Raw genomic sequence first — 17,625 nt, forward strand, 5'->3', positions numbered from 1 at the left:
CGTGCAACAAAGGTCCACCTATTTCTAGAAAATACTTGAAACAAGTTGATTTCAATGGGAAACCAGTTGAAATATTCTTCTGTCAGATTGTTATACATAAAAAAAAGAATATAAGGTTTTAGGACACAGATAAATAACCTGAAATAGCCTGAAAAAAATGTGGATTTATTTAGCATTCAGCTTTTCATTCATTTCAGATATTTTGACCTTTACATGCCCTTCACAACTCTAACAAATAAGTGGCCAATTGCATCTAATGCTCACTGTTGTTCCTATTGTGAGAAATACATGTGATTCACTCCCCACAGTTCAACAGACGACACTATAAATGTGAAAATAATGGCAACAGGTTTTCATGGAAAAAAAAGGCAGCGTGTTTATTGCTGTGGAGTTGGCTACCTAGGAGACATTACATGGGGTTGCCATGGAGGTGCACAGGGAATTCATTTATTGTCCAGAGAATACAGCCACAGCTGTTACAAATGAGTCTGATAGCTTGTGTTAAACAGGGCATTTTCCTGTATACCTGTGTTGTACAATAGTTTGCACCAGCTCCATGAGAGCACTGAACTGTGAAGTGGCTGGTTGGTGGGTGTATGTCCCCTTTTTTGGGCCTGTAAAGCTCGTGCATTGCATAAAAATGATTTCTTGGCCCGTGTGTTCATTGTGCTCATTGCCTCTCTCTCATTCTCACTTCACAGCTGAGTTTCTCTTCCTGCTGTGGGCAGTGTATCTGTGTTACGCCGTGAGGACGGTGCCATCGGCGTTCCACGAGCCTCGCTACATGGCCATCGCTGTTCACAACGAACTTGTCCTGACAGCAATATTCTATGTCATCAGGTGAGAACTCCTTCCTTCCAGTCATTTGGATTCCTTGAGTGGGTATATGTGGACTGAACAGTGTGATTTTTGCTGGTTCAGGTGTGCAACACATTTTTATCCCAAGTTGTCACATATTGCTGCTTTGTCAGTGACCTTTCACATCTACATATTACACACTACGTATCCTTCTACATCTGCTGTTGATGTTCAACACTGGGACCTTAACCAAAGCACATGGTTAGGTTTAGGAAAAAAACCATCTACATTGGTTCTTGGTTCTATATTCATACAGGAAGTGAACACCAGGCTCCCAGGTGAAAGTCCAGAGTTTGTTGGACCCATCCACAGCCCCTTTCCAGCTCCTTATATTATGTCATTACTGGTAGTGTTTTAACCTGACGCTGTCCAATGGCATATCAAACCCCACGACAGGTGCTGTCCTGCCACTTTATGAACTTACGCCACTTTTCTGCATATCATACTGACACGACAGGTGCTGGCCAGCTGACTGGTGGTGTGTCATTGCCTACTGACACCACCTAGCTGCGTATCATACCGCCGTGAAAGGTGGCTTTTGGCGTAAGGTGTCTTGCGTCAACATTACTGACACAGCGGCAGTATTTGACAACTTTAAAATGAGAACGGGCTGGCTACAGCAGAGAGAAGTGGCATATGAACAGGTAGGTCCAGGAGATCTAGAGTTGGGAGCCTGGGGTCTAAAACCAGGGGTGGGCAAGCTATGGCTCTGGAGCCACATGTAGCTCTTTAGCCTCTCTCCAGTGGCTCCCCGTGGCTTTGACAAAAAAACATACATGGAAATAAATAATGGTTACTTTTTACCATGTTAGTTTTCATTTTTCATTGTTGGGGCCTGAGGTAATTCTTCCATCCTCACACTATAAAGATGTGTAGCCTACACACCAAACAAAAAAAGTGTTTAAACATGTCGTCAACTAAAATGTGCATTAAACCTCTACAGCCTGACGCCTTTTCCACTAAATTTCACTGAACCTCAATAACAGTGGGTAGTCTTGAGTCTCCCTATCTAGGCTAGCTATGGATACCTAAACCAAAAAAGGAAAAGTCTCGGAGGAAAATAGAGAAGTTAATAGTGCACAGACTGATTTATTTGCTTTCTGTCTGCTCTGTGTCCCGATGCCTTCAGACTTTTTAGGAAGATGGAGGATCTGTAATAGACTATAGAATCATTTAAGTTGTCTATATCTTGTAGTCTGTCTTCATTTTCACTCCAGTTAAAAGAGAATTGTGGGTTTTTTGGTTTCTGTGTACTGTGTTTTCCCCTTCCTCTGCTGCCTTTCCTTCATTTGCCCATCCATGTACCTGCCCTCTATCTGTATCATTGGTCCTTCCCTGCTCCATAGTTTTCCCGGGCTGATCAGCCCCCTGCCTGTTCTTCTGCCTGATCACCCTTTTCTCCCCACCTGAGCTTCTCCGCCCTTTTCTCCACTTGCACTTCATCCCCTCATCAGACTAGTTTGTATTTAAGTCCTGGTTTTCAGTTCAGTCCTTTTTGGATCCTTGGTTTTGTTATGTGATCGTCCGTTTTGCCTTTTCCTGCTCTAACCTTGAATAAAAAGGGATTTATCTGAGTTTCATTTGCATGGGCTCTTGCACTTTCACTGTCAAAGCTGCAAAGTTAAAGTACCAAATATTCATAAAAAGCCCACTGCAAAGTTGTCACCTTGTAGTAAAACATATTTATGAAAGCTCATAGACCTATTAGACCTAGACCTATTTACAGGCTAATTTAGACTTCATATACTGTTACCTTTATGACAAGGCTTTTTTTTTTAATGGCTCGAGGCAGATTTTTTTTAAATATATTTTTTCAAAAATGGCCCTTATGACAGGTTTCCAATGCCTGGTTTCAACTCCAGGCTGTTATTAATAATAGTATAATGATGTTAGTAGTATCATTATCATTATGAAGCTGCTATAAAATAATTAGTGAACTGTTCAACTGTTTTTGTAAATAAATATTAATAAAACATTATTTAAAAGTTTTTTTAATCTGCTCTTTTTGATTCACAGGATATGATTTTACAGGGCAAAGACTGACAGAAGAATTAAATGTTTACACAAAGGCTGTGATATGTATAAATTGTAAAAAAAAATATGATTTAACTACAGCAAGTTTTGTCTTTATCTTTTTGGGACATTATTTTTAGTAACAGTAATAGTCCAAATTAAAGGGATATTTTTGAGATACTGGTAGATTTGATTGATTCCTGCAAGTTCCGAGAGATAAACAAACAAACAGCTGATATATATGATATAATAAATGATGGTGGTATATGATCAGAGTGTGGTGGGATTTTGTTCGTGGTGTGGGCGGATGCAGCACAATGTATCGCCTGATTAAAATGACAAATTGAATGTGGAGACATGAATATCAGAGATAGACATCTAAAATCTTAGAAAAAAATGTCTGTATGCCCAGATGCCATAAGTATATCATTTTGTGTAATTTGCGTGAACCTTCCCTTTAAACTTTATATAAGAGTATATCATGAGAATCATGGCGCTATCTTTATGAGCTTGGTGCAGTAAGCCCCCCCCCCCCCCCCCCATCAAGGGGCTCCAAGGAAGATAAAACAAACATAATTACTATCAAAAGCATCTTCTAAAACATGCAGATGCTGTCACTTACATTCCCAACATACTCCACATTTACCTTCATATTTAATATCATAGTCTTTGAATGCCCTTCACTGTTGTCATTTTGACATTTGTCCTCCAGTAGATCGTCTCATTTCCATCACATACAGGCTCCCACATGAGGCTCAACCCCTCTGCTCATCTGGGAGGTTTTTTATTTATTTTTTATTGTAGTACCCGCTCCCTCCAGTATACATGTCAAATAGCTGCAGCACGCAGTTTATAAATGAGGCGTTTCAGCTGACACTGCCACAGCCTTTCCTAGCTGGAGTCCCCCTAATTGAGAGCTCAGCTCCATCACATTATTACTAATGAACCGTGTCAGAATGATTTATGCTTTTTTTTTCTACAAGATGGCATAAATAGCTTGAATTATTGGCAGCCATACTCAAGTTATAAATTAACATCCATTACCAAAAAAATCTGTGTATCATAGACGTAAAAGCTGATAGTTTTTGATGGTATTTGAACATCTGGCTCTCATGATTACTTTGCCAACCCCTTTAATCTGCCTCTTCAGCCTTGTTGTGAGGCTTTTCTGCAGAAAATGGTCAAACGAGACCCCTAATAAATTGGAAAGTTGCCTGGTGTGGCTAGTTATTCTGACTGGCTGCCACCAGAGACCACAGCGTACACTGGGGCTTGTTAGAGGCATCCGCCATCCATTTGTGTTACTCGCAGAACCTGCTATTTGATCCCACAGTGACCAGTTAAAGCTCGGGCTTCCTTGTTTGTGATCAGGTTATAGCCAGGTGTGAATGGGGCGCTGAGAGAAAACGAAGGGAGTGTAATAGCTGGAGGTCGAGGCACAAGTGATTAGGAGTGTTTCTGCAGGCTGAGAGGAGACAGCATGCCAAGGTTATTAAATCCTCATCTGCACAGAAACTCCTCACAAAACATGAATGAGGGAAGACTTCAAAGCTTTGGGACATTTCATAAGCTGGACCTTTGCCTTCATTCATGCCTCGCAGCTATTACCACAGTAACTGTTCGTTAATTAGCCATTTGCAGACTTCAACAACGTAATGAGCCCGCTAGATGACATTTGCTTGGATAGAGGCTCTCTGGTGGTTGAATTAGCATCTGACAGGACATACCTTCATATCTTTAGTACACATGAGGTCTGAAAGCCTGTTTGTTCATTTTTAAATAAAAGGCTGGAGCTACTCCTCGCACTACTATTGTCTCTGCCAGTAATTATCTCATTTTCCACTGACTACTGCGGCACAGTCAGCGCTGTGTTTTATTGTCTGATGTATAAATAGGCCGAATCTTGTGACTAGATCAAGGTCACTGCCCTTTATTGTGAATCCAATTGAAAGAATGAGGAAAATATTGTGTCCTTGCCGGCAAAAGGATCACCCGAGTGGAACATAATATGAGGCAGTGGAATTGACGCCTAGACAGACAGTATATAAATCTACTTTGGCTGAAAACACATTAAGTCTGCTGGTGTCTGTCTCTCCCGGCTCCATCTGTATCTAAGAGGTTTACTGCAGACTGAGCAACGTGTGTGAATATCGCAGCATAATTTAGTCATACTTCGCTGCTTTTACTGTGTTTGCCTTTTTGATTTGACAGTCCGCTATCATAAAGATGTTTAGGATGTGTTTATTAACAAAACTGTAGTGGAGGGAAAATGTGAGCACAGATATTAAAACACACTGTCATGGTGAGGTTGAGCAGCTTGATTAATGACTCTGGGTTATTATTATATATACTGATGTCTGTATAAGTAATAGTGAAGCTATCTACAGCCAACAAAGTATCTGATAAACATTAGCTAAACTTCTAGATATCTCTGCTCTTGTAGTCCTGCCTAAATTTCTCTCTTTCCTGTTTCTGCCATCCTTTCTTTGTTTTCTAAGGTTTTCAAAGGACTGGTGCAACCATATTTAGCAGAATTTTTGCATCTTCCTACTCCAGTTAGAGCACTAGATCAGATGCTTTTGGATGTTCCCAGATAAAGACACCAAAACAGTATCAGCCCCTAAACTCTGTAAAAGCTTACCTATATAAAACCTTTAAGTCGCTGCTGAAGACCCACCCCTTTTGTTGGCATACTCTGATTTGAGCTTGACACCTTTAATTGACTTTATCTTCTGTTGTGCTGCAATTCAATCTCTGTTATGCTTACTGTTTCATCTGTTGTTATTGTTGTTTGCCACTGAATTCTTTTGTTGTGGTATTTTGTGCCTGTTCAGCACTTTGGTCGGCTGTGGTTGGTTTTTAAATGTGTTCTGCAGATAGAGTTTGACTTGTCTTCCTCTTTGTTTTGTCTTTACATCCTGACAGGTTCACCCTTGCGCCGGAGCTCCATCCAGACTGGATGCTGCTGCTGTTCTTCACCCACACCCACTTAACTGTAACAGTAACACTGGGTCTGCTACTCATCCCTAAGGTAAAACATCACAAGTCATGCTTCGCGTGTTATTCTATTTCCCTAAATTAAAAGTTAAAGAAAAAATAATGCTTTTATTTTTTGACAAAACATCAGGACAGCCCTTTAATTTAACAAATGCTAAAAGAAATTGCTGTAACTATACTTTTTTTTAATTTCTTCCTAATCTTTGCATTTTCCTGCTTATGTCTTCTTTGTCAAGCCTCTTGTCACCTGCTTTTGAGAGTGTGACATAAATTAAAGGCTGTCAGTATTATACATTTTGCTTATTGTCAACAAGTCCCATGAAAAACAGCAATAAACTGGTCCTAGTAGGTAATGTGTATAAATCCAATGATACATAGTCCTCTGTGTCATCTGTCTTCTGGGTCCATTGTTATCCAAAAACTTTTTAAAACACATCAGTGAGCCACATTGTTGAACTGGATGACACGTTTCCTCATTACAATGAACGTGGCAACTGTAGTTAGTTTTAAAGGGACAGTTCACCCCAAAATCAAAAATACATATTTTTCCTATTACCTGTAGTGCTCTTTATAATTCTAGAATGTTTTGGTGTGAGTTGCCGAGTATTGGAGATATCAGCTGTAGAGATGTCTGCCTTTTCTACAGTATAATTGAACTAGAACACACTCTGCTTGTGGTGCTCAAAGAGACAAAAAAATACATTTAAAAAAAACTCAACAGCAATGTCTCTTTCCAGAAATCGTGATCCATTTACTGAAGATAATCCACAGACCTCGTTGTGAGCAGTTTCATGTAGGAACTATTTTCTTTCTACTGAGTTACACCTGCAAATCATATCACAATGCAGAAGGAAGTGTGCATCTACTCATGGACAAGAGGTTCCTGCTCACAGCAGCGAAAGATGTAAACAATAATGGCGTCCTCCTGGTGCTAGGTGAGCTAGAAGAAGATGCATGCTTCTTTCTGTGCAGTGATACAGTTAGTGGGTGTAGTTCTGGAAAGAGACATTGCTGTTGAGTTTGTTTGTTTTTCTGCACTTTGAGCACCTTGTTACGCCATCTTGTTACATTATATTGGAGAGGAGGCAGACATCTTTATGGCCAATATATCTGGCACTTACCAACTCACATTAGAACAACCTAGACTGATGAACAGCACTGCAGGTAAGTGGGAAAATATCTATTATTTTAGGTTGAACTGTCCCTTTAAGCCAAGCCTACATACACCATCCTGCTGCTGTAAATACTAACTAAAGCACCAAATGTGTATTCATGAGCAGTTCCAAACAGATGCACTACAGTGCCCAGCTGTTTTAGGAAATAATTTAGCCTTTTTAAAAATGAAGCTGTATGTATTTGTGACATGTTTTTCAAGATTTAAATCTTCAGAAGGAAACATTGGGCTTTGGGGTGAGAGTCAGGAGGGAAAACATTGATGGCTTTGATGTTTCATGAGATTTGTTTGTTGATTAGAAAGTCATAAGTATTGTTATTTACCATTCACCTTTTTTCTCAAGAAATTTTGTTTTCCTTTATGCTCCTCCACCAGTTCCTGTTTGCTGGCACCCACATGAGAGATGATATAGCCTCTGAGGCCTATGAGGACGAGCTGGACATGGGTCGCTCTGGATCCTATCTTAATAGCAGCATCACATCAGCATGGAGCGAACACAGTCTGGACCCTGAGGACATTCGGGTGAGCAGTGTTTCCTTTAACTCTTTATTCTCTATTGTATAACCTGGTGATATCTTTTTAAATCGTCCAAAAATACTGAGCCATGGCAGTTTTTTATTTCAGACACCAGACGAAATGGGCCATCTCAGTTCTATTAATGGCTGTGGCGTAAGGTCTTGCGACAGTCTTTGGGAAAAACGTACCAACGTGAGCAGAGATTTCTGTTTGTCTGTTAGAGCTGAAGAAGTCTCTCTACCAAAAGATTTGGGAAAGCCTATTTACCAGAGGACATTCATTGTATTGGATGGGCATAGAGACAGAAGTAAATTAAAGACCTGAGCTTCGAGGCTGTTTCAGACCTAACATTAAAACACACTCCTTATTTGATGCTGTTCAAGACTGTCCTGTCTTTGCTTTTTTTCAGCACGCATGTTATATTCCGTAGTGCATCTTTTATCAACCGTTTGTAGTCACGTGTCATGAACCTGTACTGCATGTTCTCTGTGCAGTAGAATGTCTGCTTTTTTTGTAACAGTGTTTTAATTAGAAATCCCTTTTTTTAAGCAAAACTAAATTTGATTCTTTGCTCTAAACAGGCAACTTTGCTTCTGTCTTTCCCCTTGATTCTTTTCTGCAAATGTAGGAGGAGCTGAAGAAACTCTACTCCCAGCTGGAGATTTACAAGAGGAAGAAGATGCTGGCTAACAACCCTCATCTTCAGAAGAAGCGGAGCTCCAAGAAAGGGTTGGGTCGCTCGCTGATGAGGCGCATCACTGAGATTCCAGAATCGGTGCACCGGCAATGCAGCCGTGAAGATAAGGAGGGCGGAGAACATGGGAGCAACCGTAACAGCATTTGTATGCTGAAGAAGAACCCTTTCGATCCAGCTCACCCAGGAAAGCCAGCGAAAGAGGAGACTCTTAAGAACAAGGTTTTCTCCCTCAAGAAGTCTCACAGCAGCTACGACCACGTCCGTGACCAGAGTGAGGACTCCAACAGCTCAGCGACAGACAAGATGGAGGTGACCCCAGCTGAAGGCTCTCTCCTGGATACACTTATGGGCAAAAAGCTGGTCAAGAAGAAGTCCAGTGAGAATATAAGCGCCCCCAGTGAATCTACGGAATCAGTTCCTTTGGTGTGTAAGTCAGCCAGTGCCCATAACCTCACTGCAGACAAGAAACCGATTCACCCCAGAGCCTCTATGCTGCAGAAGTCCCTCAGTGTCATTGCCAGTGCCAAAGAGAAGACTTTGGGCTTGACAGGAAAGACCCAGAGCACAGAGGACAGCAATAAGAAGAGTCAGCCAAAGAGCAAAGACACAAAGGCCAATGCAGAGTCGGAAAACGAGTGCCAACCCAAAATGATTATCAGTCAGTCGGTTGAGTACAAACAGACTGCGACAGCAGGCAGGATCATGAAACAGCCGGTGAGCGGTAGCCAGCCTACAATCTGCTCTGATCCAGTCAAGGGAAAAGACCTCTATGATCTCTCTGAAGTGTGTCCCTGGGAGGTGGAGGATCTCCCAACTCCGTCTGAAAACAAGGTCCAAAAGCATGTATCTATTGCACCAAAGGAAACCACGACGGTTCATGGGGGTAGCACCAAGGGAGGCAAATCTCATCAGCAGAAGCAGAAAGCTTCTGATCATCCTCCGTCGAGTAGAAGGCATTCAAAAGAACTACAGAGGTCAACCGCTGTACGTGCAGATGTATGTCCGTGGGAGGATGGAGGTGAAAGTCAAGGCAGTCAAGTGGAAGGATCCAAGCAACAAACAAACAGTCAGGCTAGCAAACCTGCTAAGACACAGCAGCCGCATTCTACAACAGAGAGCTCCAAAACGAATCGGATGGATGTTTGCCCATGGGACTTTGAAGAGGCTCAAAAGACAACAGAGACAGCTCGATCACCGGATATGACATCACAAAGAAAAAGCCCCTCTCCTGTGGATGGGAGAGGGAGAAGTACCCTTTCAGATCCATCCAAAGCAGGAGGCTCGCTCCAGCCACCACCTTCAAAAGCTGATGTCTGTCCCTGGGACTTCGAAAGCACTGCCGTGTCTCCAAATTCTGAGAGGACGCCTAGTCCCTCTCAAGTACCCAAAACCAAGGAATCCCCATCAAACAAGAAGGGTACCCCTTCCACAAGAACAGTTGAGAAAGAGAAATCAAAAGACGCTGATGATGAGAAAAGTAGAACAAAAGCGAAAGACAAGAGTAAATCTTCAGAGAAACACGTGAGCCAGCAAAAAATGGCTGAGGTATGCCCGTGGGATGTAGAGAGTCATCAGGAAGTGCCAGTGGTAGAAAAAAGGAAAAGCGCGAATGTGGGAGCAGCCAAAGCAAAGCCGGCTGAAGTCTGTCCGTGGGATTTTGAGGATACATCAGATAAAAAAGGTACAGACAAAAGTGCTTCAGTAGTGAAACAGAGCAGTCCAAATCCTAAAGGCGGAGCTCCGAGTGCTGCCAAAAAGGCAGATGTTTGTCCCTGGGACTTTGAGGATAGCACATCGAGCAAGAAGGCATGACACTCAACCTTAACGGACCACTGAAATTATAGTTATTGATGTATACTTTTTTTCACTTTGAAATCGTTAAATATTTACTATTAGTGCGGTGACTTGGAAGAAAAGTTGATCAAGTTCCACAAGTTGCCTTCCTTTCCAAGGTTTTGTTCCTGTTTTACCTATTTTGAAAATAAGTAAAATGTACAAAAAAACAAAACAAAGTCATGACGAGCATTCCAGATTATTACAGGAAGATCCTGAAGATAAATCTTAGACTAATTATGCAACTTTTGATTCAGCCTTTTCACTTCACGAGCAATGTTGGAAAATCTGCATTTATCATGTATTCTGTACTCAGTCATAAATTCTTACATGGTTCTTTTTGTCTATAAACATCATCACTTAATGGATATGACATGAGAAAAGGATTTGTAGAGAAAAGTAAGGTTGATGTACAAAACAGCAAAAGTGAAAGCCAAAGAAAAAGGGAACATTTGCAAAGAGGGATGTTGGTTTTAAGGCGGTAAAGTTAATTTATTAGTTTGTGTCCAACTCTTGGCACAGCGAGAAGGACTCAGTGAGGATATCAGTCTATAGCACTTTAGCCAACTCCATAAATTAAGAACTGAGGACAGACTCTGTTCCTCTTGTACATTTTGTCTTCTTATTTTCAACTTCACGGCATGATTCCACACAGGATATCACACGCCGACCAAACTTAGACATGTTTTTGTTTAGATCTATTTAATTGTAGTTCTCGGCAGATTAAAATGCTTCCAGGTCTGCAGAGATGTACTGTATGTGCCTAACTTACTAGCATTGTCTTGTATCAGTCTGAAGTGAAGCAAGTGGCTTCTCCTTCAGCACTTTTGTGACGGTGAATTATATAAACAGCATGCACAGCCAGGTATCGAGAGTAGTTGGACCCTACCAGTTTGTCAACTAAAACAGTTAATGTGTTGACAAATACATAATGATGTTTCTTTTCTCCTTTTCCTGCTTTCATATTTCCAGAAGCTCATTCAGGGTGGTGACGATTATATGAGAGCAGCATTAACATGAATGTGTGACAAAATGGCTCATATGTACACTGTAAAAAGTAGGAATAGATAAGTACTGGGGGAATACTGAGGAAATAATTTGCACCAGCTTTCTTTATAAATCCAGCATGGGTCTTTGTGTTGGCTTGCACCAAGTGTGTGTGTGTGTGTCTGTGGACACAATATCATGAATTTAAAGTGAAAATGTAATTCTGTAGTTGAACCTCTGGAGTCTCATACATCATCAAGTCTTGGCAGCGCTCTCTGTCCTTACACTCCCACTGTCTCAAACACCCAAACTAAAAAAAGGTGAGCAGGTAACGATTTTATTTTCAGACAGGGAACAGATAGAAGCTGATGCTTAAAGGATAGTATCGCTTAATTATAACTAGGGTCTTATTTTCTAAGTTTTGGAAATTATTCCAATCGGTAATAACAACATTGTACTTGCTGAGACCTGGAATCTAGCTATCTGCACTACAGAAAAGTCCAATGTAGCAAGAAACACAAGTAGTCAGATAGATATACATACAGTATAAAATGTATCATTTTACCTTTGACCTACCATACTTACTGTTTCGTCTTGACATAGTGGTCCTGTGAGGCCCTGACACACCAAGCCAACTGTCGGCCATTGGTCAACCATACACAACAACTACACTACAACAACAGCAATATTACCATCCACACTGAAGAGCGATAACACTGTAGTTGTGGTCCACAACCCACTTGACTTAGAACAATTTATAAACCCATATAATTGTAGTTTGTCATAGTTTTTCATTCTTGATGTGGACGGCCCTTAAATAACAGCTAAAAAGCTCTAACTGGTTGATTGTTTTTCCAATGGAGGGAAACAGCCGTCAGTTACCACAAGATGTCATTAATTGTGTAATAAATTGAAGACGTACAGCAGGTGGCGATTTAGAGACCTAGAACCAGTCTCAGAGTATCCCTAACCTTTTAGGTGCACTCACTCACATATTTTAACATGAAATAATAATTGCTCTGATAATTTGGCTAAACCTGTCTAATCACATGACCAGTTGTGTTTCCTGTCTTGTCAGACTTAATTACTTTGTTTACGTTGGTGAGTACAATGTTGTTATAACTAATAGAAACAGTGGTCATTACACCAAAAATAAAACCCAAGTTTCTTTAAAGCAGAGCTATCCTGTAATATTTAGATATGATAATATCACTATAGCACCAATATACAGCAGTAGTATCCTTTCATATTTGAAATATCAGAGTGTAAGCACTATACTGCCATCAGTTTTTTCTGTACGTTTCTTTATTGAAAGTTCACAAATAGCGTAAGACATCTTCCCAGTTTAAAGGGAAACTTTGTTATTTTTGAACCTGTAGCTTATTTTCCCGTTTTTGTGTCTAAGTGACTACTGGGAACAACAGTTTTTAAAATTGGTCCAGCAGCAACTGAAACAGGCTGTAAAATAACCACCTGGGGCATGTTGACACTGTCAATGTGCGTTCAGTAAAGGTGCTTGTTTTTGCCACTGACAGGCTCAGATTGTGATTCTAAGTGTCTGACAACGTTATGGAAAGGATCCTCACAGAGACAAAGCTTCTTGTTAAAGACGACATTTGACGCCCATTTGAACAGGTTCCGTGTTTGGCTTTCAAATGGTGATGACTTACTTGTAAATGAATGAAAACACATTGAAATCCTCATAAATAGATAGTCAGGTTTCTAAAGATATATGACATGTCTATGTTTCATGTAGGTTGGTGGAGTGTAACGTTAATTTATAATCACCTGGCAAGATTTAATTTCTTTATTCAAATAATTCCATGGGTAGCCTTAAAATGTTCTATAAGGGTGGTTCTATTAGGCGTTATATGAGGTAAAGAAAGGTCTGCCTCTTTAGGGACCATTTCCATAATGTTGTCAGAAACTTCTAACAATCTGAGCCTGTCAATGACAAAAACAAGCACTTTTAGTGGACACAAAGTGATGAGGTGCAAATACAGAGTGGACTGGTTTCATTGTAGCCTGTTTGGTGGCTGCCTGCTGCAACTCTGTCACTTAACACTGGACCTGTTTCAAAAATTGTTGGCTCCATAAATCACTAAGACACATGGGAAAATAGGGTCGTGGTTGATAAATAGTAAAGTTACCCTTTAACACAAGCAGGCTAATGCCCCATTGATTAATTAAGATGATCATTTGATAATTAGGCTTCACAATGTGGTTATCAATAATAATCTGACTAAACCTTTCGAGGGATTTGATTTGTTCGATGTTTTGTATCAAAATGTCTAAATATTCATCATCCAGTATCCAAGTGAAAAAAAGAGAAATCTCCCACGTACATTTAAACTGTTAAAACACCTGACAATAACTGCAGTGGTGAGGAAAACTATGTATCAATATAGCATCTACGGTATCTTGTGAGAATTACATGGTATCACTGAATGTTGTCACTGATTGTAATTATCTATAATTGCTGTCAAATTCCTCAATATCCGAATCTCTGTAGGAGTCCTTACTAAATGTCAGTGCTTGTCAGTGAGAATTTCACAAAGTCCTATTTGATTAAACACAGTACAAGTGCTAAATTTCTTTGGATCAAAATAATCCAGTGACAAATATTTGTAGCCTTCCTTGTCCGATTGTGTTTAATTCTACAGCTAGCCTCTCTATAAAAATGATTTAGATGCTATGTCTTATATCTCTGAGAAATGATCTCCACCACTAACCTGCTGGGGGCTTGTCTGAAATATTTCAAGCATGGAGTGTTTGCCCCACAGCACGAGATTTGTCATCGCCTCTGTTTTATGAGCTCCTTTAGGAAAGACAGTAACTGTTGACGTGCATTGATTGATTGTAAATGATATGATGGATCTATGTGATATTTATGAACCTCATGTTAGGCGTCATCCATCACATGCATTGTGGTAGTGAATGCAGGATCATACCACTGGACCCCTGGTCAGACAACGACATTTCAGAAACCCTTTCCTTTCTTTTATTTCTTTTTTAAAGTGACTTTGGAACCACTGCCGCACTGGAACTTACTGCCCTGGGTGATAAATAATATGCTGTATGTTTTTAAAATGAGCTGCTTGCTTTGTCCTCACAGGAAAGTTATTTTAACTGTTTATTTCATGATTATTTTGAAATCCCAAGCTCATAGGCTCTGAAACAAGTTTGATTTCGCTAAAGTTCAGTCCATTTGTTAGAAAAAATAGAACCATAACAAGCAATATATTATGACAAGCTAGTGTCGATACTTAATTTATTCAGGCATGTATTTATTTCAACCCCATTTCACTCCAAACTCATCAAATAGCAACACTTGGTCAGTGGCCCTCAGCGTCAGATAGTGACTCACAGAGGCATCCTTTAGCAGCAGTGTGAAACACTGGGTGGCTTCATTTTTTTAAGCTCTGAGCAACTACCGAAGAATAAAGACGAGAAAGTCGGCACAGGGCTGGCGGGTCAACAAATTCCAGACTTTCTCAGGGGAGACTGCTGTTTGTGTCCTGGGAGAAATGTCAGAAACCTTACATCACGTTAGTCACAAACCATGTACTGCCACGTTGTCAGTGATTTCAGCGTCAGAGACCGATGCAGAGAGGCTCCTTTTGCTGCAGTTTGATACGCACCAGGCGCCTCAGTTTTAGAGGCAGTGGGCAACAACCCAAGTCGTCACATACGGCTGCTCTGTGAGTGGACATTGCCGTTAGCCATGAATGCAGAGAGACACCCTTTGTGGCTGTATGATACGCCCCAGTTATGTCAGTTTGTAATGCTGCCAGCAACTACTGTAAAATAAAGAGCAAGATAGTCCATTTGGGGCAGGCAAGAGGGGAGGTAGACGGGAACAACAAACTTTGGACTTTCACGTGGGAGTCTGCTGTTCATTTCCTGTGTAAATTTAAAGCCAAACCATCGTTTTTTGTAACCTGACCATGTGCATTTGTTGCCTAACCTTAAAGAACAATACCAAAATCAAGGTGTTTCACTAAGATAGTAAGTTTATTGGGAACCAGACTATGTATGCAACGAGCAGAAACTGAACATTTCCTGTTAAAACGGAAGTGTATTTTGAAATAAGAAGATGTATTACACAAGTGTGAATTGACACACCATCCATGAACTTCCCAACGCGTCATATTTAGATGCGAAGGTCGACTGACAAAGCAGTGGTATTTGACGAGATGGGATAAGAACATGTTACGGAGTTTGACGTGTACGACCACTGACCAAGCGTCAGTATTTGACGAGTTGGAATTGAGAATGTTTTGTTTATTTACACACTGGACCCATGAGATTTCGATTACAGTCATTCTGTCTTAGAGCAGAAAATAACAATGCAATATCCCACCATTACACTATGAAAGACGTCACGTGCTCGGTTCAATCTACGCCATTGTTTAATTTGCATAATTTCAGGTAGTGTGCTTGCTGTAGCATCCCTCAGTTCAGTCAGTCCATAGCTGTGTGTGTACTAACTTGTGTATACATAACCGGTGTCTGTTTCTCCGCAGATGATCATTGTATTTTAGCTGTATCATCAATGAATCAGTGAAAGTCTGAATCCCAAATGGAGCCCATTGTTCCTTTTATCCATCTCGACATAGGCGACACGGTGTCCCGTAGCTCTTTGTCCACCAGTCGGATCTTTACTTTCCATGGTGCGTTCTGTTGGCTAGCTGCTTTCATTTCAACCTGACTTCTCTTCTCTTGTGACCAAACCAAGTCACCCGACAACAAACACAACTACTACTATTGCTACTACTACTATTCAATGATGTAACGTCGTAAATCTTGCTCTTGTGGCTTCTGCATGAATTCAAGAAAAAAATAAATAAATAATAGGACCGATGTTTCACTGCCCTTGATAGAACAAAAAAGAAAAAAAATTGATCTTTTATGGACTGTTACAAGTTGTATAGTGAGTGATACTGTCCCTAAACCACTGTATTATGTGCTTGTTATAACTATTGCTCTATGACAAGCTTATAGCATCAATATATGGGAATATTTGGTAGATTTATATTGTGTTATATTGTGATAGCATGTACATAAAAGATACCTCCTCTGCAATAAATATTTATATGAAAATGAAGTGTTTCTGGATGTTTTTACTGCGGTTCAAGCTGTGTTATGATTTGCATTTCAAACTGAAAATGTGCTTGCTGAGAACCTTGAAGCAGAGTCTCTGTTCCTACAACTACTTCTAATCCCGCAGGAAGTTGCTACAAGACACTCCCATGATGCATTTGTGCTTAGTAATCATCCCTGTCTCAGGTTTGTTTGCTTATTCCTCATGTAGACATGCAGTTGGGAGAAACCGTGGCCTTTAAAAGCCTCATGCATCATAACCACTTTAGGATATGCGCATCTTGGCGACTGTCCTGAAATGCTTTTATGGCTTGATGTGGTCTTTTGGACGGAGATCAATGGAGAATCTGCAGGAAGCGAGAGATACAAGATGCTATCAAATGCTGACTCCAGACCCCTGCAGAAAAACTGAGCGCTGCTATTTTCCAATCCCAAAATAATTATTGGCCGAGCTGAAATTATTTATTCCCCGAGCCAAAGGGAAAAGCATTTCTTGCTCTATTAATACTTTTTCAGCCCCAAAAATTCAGCATCATTAGCAATACATGCAACTGACGGTGTCTACGCTGTCACCAGGACTCATGTCTCTATGAATATGGCAGTGATGCAGCCAGATAACATTGCAAAAGGGTATTGTGTAAAGCAAACATGTTAGCATTGATTCCTGTTTACAAGAGCACTTTCAGAGCCATTCTAATAAATAGAAGATCAATACAGGTTGCTGCAGGGAACTAAAACAGAGAAACATAAGAGAAGAAAACAGATAACTATGAGAAATAACCTGTGACGTGGAGATACTGATGTTCCATTTGATATTCATTACAGTGAGATGGCAGTCATTCCACGAATATGGAGTACATCATTTAAATAATAGATATTTTCATGATAACAACGTATGAAATGTCAAATGTGAAAGGTCGCTTGTAATGATGATCCTGCAGAGAATTATCACTTGTATTTGCTCTCAACACTCACTGCTCAGCACCAAACAGCAGACACAGTGAGAGATTAGCTGGTGACCATAGTGGAGCATTTAGCAGCTTAAAAGACATATTTCCCCTATCTGTGTGTTATCAATAACCCTAAAACTTGGGTTTCAAATCATATGTTTTCCCAGCAACATAAAATATAAATATGGAACATTTAAAGTTGAGTTAAAAATAAAGATAAATTAAATTTTTATTTATATAGCATTATACAACAGTTAGTTCCGGCCCTGCAATCTGATTGGTCAAGAGACAGTAAAACCGTGACGATTTGGAGTACAACATCACGGTTATTTCACTGTGTATGTATCACTCCGCCTCACAGCTGATTGCAATCAACAATCAAATCAAAACTGACGGTTAGTGTCAGTTAGGTCAGCAGTTGCGTTGTAGGCTAATTAATTCATCCACTGTCAAACAGCCAAAAATATGGATTTATTTCCTAAAATAAGTTTTGAATT

The 17,625-nt window shown here is 40.3% G+C and overlaps 1 protein-coding gene across 2 annotated transcripts in view; it reads left to right on the plus strand.

Moving 5' to 3' along the window:
* The window catches only part of gpr158a (G protein-coupled receptor 158a), a 100,344-nt gene extending 84,194 nt beyond the window's left edge, over positions 1-16,150 (plus strand). Inside the window, exons 8-12 of one of the 2 annotated variants that reach the window (XM_050056612.1) lie at positions 702-840; positions 5,797-5,902; positions 7,418-7,564; positions 7,667-7,750; positions 8,187-16,150. In XM_050056612.1, the coding sequence (XP_049912569.1) occupies positions 702-840; positions 5,797-5,902; positions 7,418-7,564; positions 7,667-7,750; positions 8,187-10,067 (2,357 nt within the window). In that variant the 3' untranslated portion in view covers positions 10,068-16,150. The remainder of the gene's footprint in view (positions 1-701; positions 841-5,796; positions 5,903-7,417; positions 7,565-7,666; positions 7,751-8,186) is intronic. The other variant, XM_050056613.1, reaches the window with a different exon arrangement.
* Positions 16,151-17,625: the final 1,475 nt, after the last annotated feature.

This window comes from Epinephelus moara, chromosome 11, assembly GCF_006386435.1.
Source record: "Epinephelus moara isolate mb chromosome 11, YSFRI_EMoa_1.0, whole genome shotgun sequence".
NCBI lineage: Eukaryota > Metazoa > Chordata > Actinopteri > Perciformes > Serranidae > Epinephelus > Epinephelus moara.